The sequence below is a fragment of the Tachysurus fulvidraco genome, chromosome 17 (assembly GCF_022655615.1).
Source record: "Tachysurus fulvidraco isolate hzauxx_2018 chromosome 17, HZAU_PFXX_2.0, whole genome shotgun sequence".
Classification (NCBI taxonomy): domain Eukaryota; kingdom Metazoa; phylum Chordata; class Actinopteri; order Siluriformes; family Bagridae; genus Tachysurus; species Tachysurus fulvidraco.
Genome location: NC_062534.1, coordinates 22748634 through 22759808, shown reverse-complemented (window position 1 = coordinate 22759808; position 11175 = coordinate 22748634). Strand labels below are relative to the sequence as shown.

Here is an 11175-nt window from a genome sequence, read left to right as displayed (position 1 = left end):
GTAGAGCTGATATGAGGCCAACTTCATCAGGATCCTGAGACATCTAGTGACCTACCAGCTCCAGTTAGACTCTGCTATACTAAAGAGGAGATGTCAACTCCATGTGGTCTTTGAGGACAACAATCTCCTCATCAATACAACCTTATCAGACTGTATATTTATAATCACACCCTCCAGTGTCACCCAGATGAGGATGAGGTTTCCCTTTGCTTACTCATTGGGGATAAATACAAACCCATTTAAATATATCTAATATTAATGTTTAATTTTGTATTCTATTAATCTTTGTAATAACCTTTTGTTCTATGTTTATGTTCTGTAAAACTGCATTGAGACGATGTCAATAATAAAAAGCGCTGTAGAAATAAATTGGAATTGAATTAAATTGAATGCATTGGTATTTTGCTTAATAACAGCTACGTTTAGCCACTTAATTTTGTCCTCCTGCGCCTGCCGTATCCCGTTTTGACAAGTTTTTTTTCCCACCCATTTCAATAAGTCTTGCCACGCACGATACGATTGGATATACAGACGTCTTCAACGCCGATACGTAAAAGTTCAGCCAATCACAGAGCTGGATGTCAATCAGTATTGACGAATAGTAGAGACGAAGGCGGGTTTAGTCTGAATATGGGTAGCAATAACAGCGCAGGTTTGGTTGACGGGTCGGAAACATGGCGGCTGTCGTTCTGGTTAGCCGTCCTGTGAGTGTCCTTCCCAGGCTTTCCAGTAAGTATTTAATCAAATATAATGTGTTATAATGAAACTGTAGGATTAGACGCTGTTACTTTAGAAAGCAGTAAATGGGGATAAGGTTGAGGTGAGTATTTATTGCAGATAAACTTTTGTTGTCCTCTGTAGCTGTTAGCATGACCCCGCTGGAGCTAGCTGCTGTTAGCCACAGTCTAAAATCAGCTTTTATATCAAATTCATTTTCTTTAAACATCTTAATGACAAAAAGCTGCTAGCTGATTAGCTTACAGGTGTTACTATAAAGGTTATTTGCGCTGTTGTTAGTAGATTTAGCTGTTACAGGCAAGAGACCTATTAAAACAAAACGTATTAAATTATACTATGTAGTGCTGGTGGTTAGTAGCCTTATTTTTCCTGAGATTTAATTTATGATTAATTCATTATTTTATAAAATGTCATAAAACCGGGGCACCATCTCAGGGCTCCCAGTTTGAGAACCACTGGCCTAGACTACTTGTTCTGAGCAGGTGTTGTCAGTGAACCGGGGCCCCCTGGCACCATCTCAGGGCTCCCAGTTTGAGAACCACTGGCCCAGACTACTTGTACTGAGCAGGTGTTGTCAGTACACCGGGGCCCCCTGGCACCATCTCAGGGCCCCCAGTTTAAGAACTACTAGCACTAGACTACTTGTTCTGAGCAGATGTTGTAGGTGAACCGGGGCCCCCTGGCACCATCTCAGGGCCCCCAGTTTGAGAACCACTGGCACTAGACTACTTTTTCTGAGCAGGTGTTGTCAGTGAACCGGGGCCCCCTGGCACCATCTCAGGGCCCTCAGTTTGAGAACCACTGGTCAGTGAACAGGCTGTAAAACTGTTACAGTTACAGACACTCATGAAAAACTGATGCTGATTATCTGGGAAACGTCTCTACCAGCAGTCACAATGTCATTGTTTGTGTCAAACAAGTTGTGAATTTGTTGTAACATTAAAACAGGAGATCATGACTCCAGGAGGTGATGCTCGCAGCTCCAGTGGTTTTCTCTGTGGGTGAACGAGGATGATGGTGAACAATTCCAGGATCTGCTTCTTTTTTTTTTCTTTCATTGGTTGTTGCGTTAAATCTTACCCATATACAATAGTGCTATTTTCTGATTGGCTATTGTGTAGCCTCTTTTTTTGATTGGCTGATAAGTGCCAGGCTCGTCTAAGAACTCCAGGGGAGATGCGCTTGATTCCTGCCCGGTTCCATAGAGACAGCGGTGTGGACAGACATTTTGGGCGCTGCGGCTTATTAAATATATGATAAATAGTCATAAAATTTTTCTGTGTGAGAAATACAATGTGTGGCAGGAGAGCGTAAGAAAAGACTTAAATGAGTTTAAAAAAAAAAGATCAATGCATTACACTTGAGAGCCCTGTGTCAGGTATCTCAACTTGTTCTCGTAAATACAGTTGGTGAGAGTATTGGGAGATTTTAAATTGTATTTCCTTACCGTTTTTATTACCAAGAAAGATTTCCAAATATTTCTTGGACATGCTTAAATCCAAATCTATTGGCACCCTTCGTCTTACGTTAGTACAAAAGTCCCACACTATTAATAACCCTGTTTAAGAATCTCGCTCCAGATTTGTTCCCGCTTTGCTGTTATTAGATCCTCCACTCTTCTGGGAAGGCTTTCATCTATATGTCCAACTGCAAGTGTATTTATTTACGTCGTATAAGAGAGTCATTAACTCATACATGCAATAATTTAAGAGACGAGACGTAGCGATTGCAGTAGTCTGCATAGGCGTGCATTGTGGTGAGGGATTATAGAAAATACGCTCGCATACGTCAGCCTAAACAAGGAGCGGAATAAGGCATGCGGTAATGACCTGGAACTGAAAGAAAATAACTCACCCACGACTAACATAGACACACACAGAACACACAGAACAGAAAAAAAAGAAGACTTCATAACGTCGCCTTATTCAAGTCATCCTGCAGACAGACGGAATGATTTTTGGCTAAAGTCATTGGGGACATTTTTATTTTAAAGATAACATTTTGCTTGCATTTGGTTTAATTTGCCACATGAATGGAAGATGAGTACTTCTCTTTATTCTAAAGCTGGCCGTACGGTGCACTAGAGACGAGCAGATATCACATACTGTATTGTAGCTGTAAAGTAGTTTTGTCATCTACCGTTTATAACGCGTTCTTTCGTCTGCCTTCTCGTACAGGTGCCTGCTCTCCTGTGGTGCTGGCTGCTGGGCCTGTTTCAGTCCAGCACAGGCAGATCCACCATGCCGTCATCCCTAAAGGCAAAGGGGGTCGCTCTTCATGCAGCGGAATTGCAGCCACCGTTTTCGGTGCCACTGGCTTCCTGGGTCGATACGTTGTCAGTCGTCTCGGTGAGTGTGTGTCCAGTCGTGGGCAGATAATGGTGATTTCCTGCACTAACAGATAATAAATTTAACATAAGCTTATTTTTTTAAAGTGATCGTGTTATTTGTCAGTGAGATGACACAAGTCGTAATTTATACTAAGGAGATCCGAAGTCCATGATCCTTACACCAATACAACATTTAAATGACTGTATATTACAATCACACCCCCAGTGTCACCCATATGAGGATGGGTTCCCCCTTGAGTCCGGTTCCTCTCAAGGTTTCTTCCATTACCAATTTAAGGGAGTTTTTCCTTGCCACTGCTGCCTGAGTCATCTCAGACTTGCTCATAGGGGAATAAATACATACACATTGTGAACTATTTATATCTAATAATAACCTAGAATTTTTATTCTGTAAATTCTTATTTCTTTTATTATTCGTTATTTCCTTTATCATTAATTATGTTTACCTTCTGCTCTATGTTTATGTTCTGTAAAGCTGCTTTGAGACAATGTCTATTGTAAAAAGCGCTATACAAATAAACTTGAATTGAATAGTCTGTAGTAATCATGCCGATGAAATAGAGCCGATTAAGGATGAAAAATTCTTCATTTAATTGGACGTATGATGTAACGTGCTCCATTAACGGCCTTTGCTCTGTGTCCTCAGGACGGATCGGCTCTCAGATCGTGATTCCTTACCGGTGCGACCAGTACGATCTCATGTACCTCAGACCCATGGGCGATCTCGGCCAGATCATCTTCATGGTACTCTTTCTTTCACTTAGCGTTAAGCCAAATGTGCACTACACGGTTGTAACCTCGGTCAGTTAGAGTGTAAACATCATCAGGCATGTTTTATTTTCACAGCAAAGAATCAGAAAATTAAAGAGCCTTTTTTTTTCCTGAAAATTAATTTATGGATTAAATGAAATGAATTATGAAATTATTCCAAAATAGTTTTTAAGAGCTGCTATAGGTTCAGAGATTTTTGTCCGATATATATTTTTATAAAAAAAAAAAAACCATTATTAATTAATTAATTCGTTAATTAAAGAAATTTAATAAGAAATGGTTTCAAAATTGTTTTTAAGAGCTGCTACAGGTTCAGAGATTTTATTCTGACGGGTATTTAAAAAAAATGTTCTCTGAAGTAGATTTGCAACCTAGTATTTAAAAAGAAATGACAGTTTAATTTGTTATAATTTATATATTATAGTATTATTTGACGTGACATGGCGTGACGTGACATATGGTACAGACCAAAAGTTTAGACACACCTCCTCATTCAAAGAGTTTTCTTTATTTTCATGACTATGAAAATTGTAGAATCACACTGAAGGCATCAAAACTATGAATGAACACGTGTGGAATTATATACGTACATAACAAAAAAGTGTGAAACAACTGAAAATATGTCATATTCTAGGTTCTTCAAAGTCGCCACCTTTTGCTCTGATTACTGCTTTACACACTCTTTGCATTCTCTTGATGAGCTTCAAGAGGTCGTCACCTGAAATGGTCTTCCAACAGTCTTGAAGGAGTTCCCAGAGATGCTTAGCACTTGTTGGCCCTTTTGCCTTCACTCTGCGGTCCAGCTCACCCCAAACCATCTCGATTGGGTTGAGGTCCGGTGACTGTGGAGGCCGGGTCATCTGGCGCAGCACCCCATCACTCTCCTTCATGGTCAAATAGCCCTTAAACAGCCTGGAGGTGTGTTTGGGGTCATTGTCCTGTTGAAAAGGTGGTGTGTCCAAACCTTTGGAAGGTGTGTCCAAACTTTTGGTCTGTACTGTACAGCTAAGTACGGTGACCCCATACACAGGATTTGTTCTCTGCGTTTAACCCAACCCACACACAGCATTGAACACACACACCGTGAACACACACCCGGAGCCGTTGGGGGTGTGGGTGTGTGTGTGGGTGGGTGGGGGGGGTGGGGGTGGGGGTTGTGGGGTTGTGGTATTGCCGGCCCGAGACTCGAACCCACAACCTTAGGTTAGGAGTCAAACTCTCTAACCATTAGGCCACGACTTCCCATTTGTATGTCCAGGTACTTTTGTGCTATATCTCTGGGGGGACCACGTATGCTGTAACTTCTACATTATTCCGATGTAAATGATCCAGTTTATCCCCAAGCTTTTTTCTGTAGGAGTATGAGGACAAAATTTGAGCACGATAATAAGATTTTTTTATTTTTTTGGCATGTCTTACTTAGATGTAGGCAAAAATATAGACACAAACATGTTTTGCTTCAATGCAGGGTATAAAAATAGCTGCATCTCTTTTCACGCCAACTTAATCCCGTTTTTGTTGGGTTTTTTTTTTTTTAGATTCTGTGTAAAGCCGTAACGGTGAAAGTCGGCTTTTTGTTTAATCATCATCCCTAAACTGTCTTTTTTTATATATATATTTCAGGAATGGGATGCGAGAGACAAGGAATCGATCAGTAGAGCCATAGCTCATTCTAATGTTGTGATCAACTTGGTGGGAAGAGAGTGGGAGACCAGGTACGCAGGGCTCGGGTATGATTATACACTGTACTCTTTGTGGAGGTGAGGTAGAGTCTGTTCCACGTCATGTTTTGCGCTCTGCAGGAACTACAAGTACGAGGACGTGTTCGTGACCATCCCTCAGCAGATCGCAAAGGCGTCCCGGAAAGCCGGAGTCTCCAAGTTCATCCATGTCTCGCACCTCAACGCAGACATCCGCAGCCCATCCAAGTACCTGAGGAATAAGGTAGACGATTTCACCACTCTGATGAGAACACGTACAGCAAATAGTACAGCAACAGATGCACGTTCGTGGAACGTTTACTAGCGCCGTTTGTTTGTAGTCGCGTCCCAAATTTTATACTTGTGCACTGTTTTGTAGTATAGATAGTGAGTATAGTGTGTTGATGCTGAAAGTTCCAACATGTTCCCAGATGATCGACTTCATAGATTCAAGCGAAAGTGTGGAATGTTGGATACTTCATGCGCTCAGCACTCGCAGCTTTGCTTGCGTAGTGGAAGAGGGGCTCGACAACGACGGCGCTGGATGAGAAAAGCGTTTCAAGATTGCAGACGGATTTTTGTCTTGTTTTAAATTAGCTCACGTTTAATTTCTTCAGCATTCTAAAGATTTTGCGTATTCTGTATTGTTCCTGTAATGGAACCTTAAAGTTTACTTAAACTTAAAGTTGCACGTGTTTGACGTCATCCGCCATCGAAAGGTCAAAAGCTTATACTTCAGTTTCTTTTGAGACAATTAGACCCACCTAACGGTCGTACACTAGACCCCACAGACTAGATATGACCGGGGACACAACTCGGGTCTTTACCCACACTTGCGTCTTAAAAGACATCAGGCACGATGTAAAAATATTTATACGTAAATTGTTTTCAGGAGCGTTTGCACAAAAAAATAAGTTTCATTTTTGGATCCTACGAGAGATCCTGAGTCTGCAAACATTTGCAAACAAGGAGACTTGTGTATCTGTAAGCTTGATTTTTTTGATGGATTTGGATATGGAGTTTTGTTTGCATCAGTAAAACATTATCCTGAGTGTATATTTTTAGTCCGGTTTGTTTTATGTAAACATTTAAATCCTTTCAGTTCAAAACATCATTTATTCATAAGTGTTTGTCTTTTAAATGTATCAACAAAAAAAAACACCAAGGAGGCAGAGATTCAGAGCTTTTTTTGCGACGTCGTTTTTGCTCGTTGAAACGACAGGCAGTAAGTGACTCTGTGACTCGTGTTGAACAGGCTGTCGGAGAGACCGCCGTGAGGGATGAGTTCCCGGATGCCATCATCCTAAAGCCTTCCGAGTTATTCGGGAGAGAAGATCGCTTTATCAACCACTTCGCAAGTGCGTGGCTATTATTCCATCTCATCCTTGACAAACATCTATAACAGCATATGTACAGATTAGATGGTGATGTTTGATTAATGGATTATTAAATAGGCTTCATTAAATAACATCTAAAATCTATGATGAAATAACAGTAAGTAACAGTAAGTACTCTAATCTCTGATGTCATTTTGTTGATATGAAACCCATCATGATGTGATAGTAGTGTTGCATTTTTACAAAACAAAAGTCTGACTAGAAAATCAGTAACTTCAAACTTATTGTGTGTGTGTGTGTGTGTGTGTGTGTGTGTGTGTGTGTGTGTGTGTGTAGACATGCGTTGGTTTGGCAAGGCCGTGCCTCTGATAGCGATGGGTAAGAAGACAGTTAAGCAGCCTTGTCATGTGAGTGTTTTCTGTGACTACATTCAGATATTTGGTGGGAGAGGGTGTGTATGTGTGGGGGTGGGGTGGGGGGGGGGTTCTAAGGATATGGGGGGAGAGGGGGTGTGGGGATGGTGAGAGAGGGTTTGGAGGGGTGTTTAGAGGGTGTGGGGGGGTGGATGGGAGGGGAGAGGATGTGTGTGGGTGGGGATGGTGGGAAAGGGTGTGTGTTGGAATGGTGGGCAAGGGTGTGTGTATTGGAATGGAGGGAAAGGGTGTGTGTGTGTGTGAGGGTGTGTGTATGGGGATGGTGTGTGAGGGTGTGTGTGTGTATGGGGATGGTGTGTGAGGGTGTGTGTGTGTGTATGGGGATGGTGTGTGAGGGTGTGTGTGTATGGGGATGGTGTGTGAGGGTGTGTGTGTATGGGGATGGTGTGTGAGGGTGTGTGTATGGGGATGGTGGGTGAGGGTGTGTGTGTATGGGGATGGTGGGCGAGGGTGTGTGTGTGTGTGTATGGGGATGGTGGGCGAGGGTGTGTGTGTGTGTATGGGGATGGTGGGTGAGGGTGTGTGTGTATGGGGATGGTGGGCGAGGGTGTGTGTGTGTGTATGGGGATGGTGGGTGAGGGTGTGTGTGTATGGGGATGGTGGGAGAGGCTGTGTGGGTGTGTGAGGATGGTGAGAGAGGGTGTGTGGAGGGGGTGTGTGTGTGTGTGACATGATCGAACCTAGTCTGTGTTCATTCCCGTACTGAATGTATTCCGGTTCCTTGCTCAGTAACCGCAGTCATGTGCCCTCTGTTCTGTCTGTAGGTGGTGGACGTGGCCAAGGCTGTTGTTAATGCCATTAAAGATCCCGATGCAGCCGGCAAAACATACGCGTTAGCCGGGTAAGAGGCGGGCGCCATTATATATATTACTGAGCAAACACCTTCATCCTTAATGCTGACACATACATCAGAGTGCAGCGTTGTGTCTCCTCTCTGTGACCTTTACAGTAGTTATGGAGTTGTTAGTGGAGTGTTTCTTCTGTGTGTGTGTGTGTGTGTGTGTGTGTGTGTGTGTGTGTGTGTGTGTGTGTGTGTGTGTGTGCACTTCTCAAATAAAACAAGTATGTACAGTGCAAACATTTGGTTTCCAGGTGGAAAAATCTCTCGCGCTCTTTCACACTGAAACCCCACGCCCCAACCCCCCACTAGCTCTCATTCACTCACACAAACTTTCTCTCTTTCTTTTACTCCCTCTTGTGTTCTCTTTCTCTGGCTCTCACACTCGCCATTTTGGAAAAAAAAAAAAAAAAACTTCCAGAATTGAATCTCAGAATGTGTTAAATTAAATATGGCCTGAACCTGAAAGGGAAGAAGACTTTTCTATATTTACTTTATTTACTATATTGACTCTTTCCTCATTCTTTGCTTAAACATTGTCTTGTTTGAACTGTGTGTTTAACACCATGTCCTCTATCAGTCCAAACCGATACCTGCTGCATGACCTGGTGGAGTACGTGTACGCTGTGGCCCACAGGCCGTTTATGCCATACCCCTTGCCACGCCCTCTCTATCAGTAAGTTCTTAACTTTCTTTCAGTGATTTTCAGATGCTTATCTGTATTACATCATGTGTGTGTCTTTGTGTGTATTAATACTAATATAAATCTTTTTTTTTTTTTTAGTCTTGTGGCCAGAATCTTTGAGATAAACCCCTTCGAGCCGTGGACGACACGTGACAAAGTGGACCGGGTACGTGTATCAGAGCTTGAGATATGATAAGGATTTCAGTGCACTATTATACTTGTCTAAAGCAGTCAAAAGTCTTTTTGGAATTTATCGTGTTCTTCCACCGTCTTTATCAGGCTTGAAATGTAGACAGCGAGAGGTTAAAGTGTCGTGAGTTCAAACCACAGGTGCACAAACCTACTACTGCTGGGCCCCTGAGAAAGGCCCCTGAGCAAGGCCCTTAACGCTCAATTGCTCAGTTGTATGAAACGAGCCAAAAAAATGTTAGTCATAAATGTAATGCCGAATGTAATAATCACAGCAAGAACAAAGGTAAATCAGCATTACTAAAATAAAAATTATTGTAAAAGTAAGGGGAAAACTCCTTAGTTTACTGTTATAGGGACAACGGGACGGTGTGAAGCAGAGTGAATGCTGCCAGGCAAAAGTCGTGGGTTCTTTCTCTTATACAACAGCGATTTACCCATGTATCACATTTTAAACTATAATACATAAATAACAGATTATGTTCCAAATTTTAAAAAGACATTATTTCTGTTATTAAGACCTGCAAGAAATATCCTGGACTTTTTTGTCTTCATAGACGTCACGTACACAAAAGAGTCGTCCACTGTCTCCAAACGCGCTGTTCATATTTGTTTTGTTTTTACAAATCGGTTGTAAATAATCGAGGTTCCGGATTCAGACATTTTTTATATACGATTTCCATGCACCTGACCCTGCCGTAACGTGTCGTCGATCATCAGTGATGAAAGCTCTTTTAGCTAGAGCAGGTTTCGTAGTGTTCTGTGTTTTTGTTTTTGTTTTTTTGTTTTTCCCGGCTACTAAAACCATGCTAGCAGGTTGACCGTACCTTGTTTAATGATCATTTAGTAAAATTTTCAATCATGTATAAATTTGTAAGTGAAGTGTCACCGATTATTTCCTCAACTGATAAACAGCAGTCAAGTCCAGCTGACATTTCACAATCCTTCAGTAATGCGGCTCAGCCACCGCAGCGAACTTCAGAAACGTGCCAACACGCCTTCTTTCGTGGGGTGCCATTACTTTGGTCCTAATCGAATCGGTTAATCTTATTTGTCTTAATTTGTGTGTTTCTTTGGTTTGTAATCGAAAGATAAGATCATTAATACGAATATGAATGTTTCTGCAATCGTTGTAATTGACATAAATAAACAAATACAAGCTTTATTCTCTAAATAAAATCTCAGGAACTCCACAACAGTTATGTATAATATTTAAAGCTGAATAATCGATCAATGCATGATTACTGAAGATCAATATAAATCTAGTGTTTCTGGTTTCTTTTAAATAAAACCAAAGTAAAGGTGTTTGTACAGTATTGAGTATTGTGACATTGCTCTTTTTCCAGTTCCATTTAACGGACATGAAGTACCCCGACCTGCCCGGCTTTGAGGACCTGGGTATCACTCCTTCCTCCGTGGAGCAGAAAGCCATCGAGGTCTTGCGCCGTCATCGCCGTTTCCGCTTCCTGGAGGCCGAGCTGAGCGAGACCAAGTCTCCTAAAACGGTCACATATTAAGCAGTCAGTCAGTCGGAGCGAAGATCTCTGCTCACCTTCACACGTGCTGTCTGGTTTTACTGCATCTCTGTACATAAATAAATCAAATAAATAAGTAAATACAGATGTCTTGAGATGTTGTTCTTTTTATAGAACAGTTATCCCTTGTTTCACATCCAGCTAAAGTGTGATGCAGCAGCGCTTTAGTCCTTCCAGCTCACTTACTTCCTCTCGTACACTCTGCTTGTAATAAATATATATAGAATAAATATAGTACCAGAATTTGACATGCATCAGAAATATATAAAACACAAATCCTTGCAATTTATCCACATAGTTTTTTGCTAATTAAAAAAATGTACATTAAACAATTTAAAATCGGAAAGAACTTGGAGGAAAAAAGAAACACTGCTGCAAAATCAAGCATTTTTGGTCACAACAATCTAAAAGGTTGCCACCTCACCGAGGGTCCTGGGTTCCATCCTGAGCTCGGCTTGATGTCTCTCCTGAGTTCTGCGTGATCACGTGGGTCTTCTTGGGGTTCTCTGGTTTCCTCCTAATCTCTAGAAACTTGCAGCTTGCAATCTGAATTAATGAGGGTCCTTACAGTGGGGTCCAAAAGTCTGAGACAAAGGCT

General features: G+C 41.7%; 1 protein-coding gene across 1 annotated transcript; it reads left to right on the top strand.

The window, feature by feature from the left end:
- The first annotated feature begins 598 nt into the window (after nt 1–598).
- ndufa9a (NADH:ubiquinone oxidoreductase subunit A9a) lies at nt 599–10662 on the top strand. Its single transcript, XM_027135850.2, has 11 exons — nt 599–729; nt 2916–3086; nt 3735–3832; nt 5483–5574; nt 5662–5803; nt 6815–6917; nt 7233–7303; nt 8095–8171; nt 8749–8844; nt 8953–9019; nt 10389–10662. Exons 1-11 carry the CDS (start codon nt 675–677, stop codon nt 10557–10559), a joined length of 1143 nt encoding a protein of 380 aa, XP_026991651.1. The 5' UTR covers nt 599–674; the 3' UTR covers nt 10560–10662.
- The last annotated feature ends 513 nt before the right edge of the window (nt 10663–11175 follow it).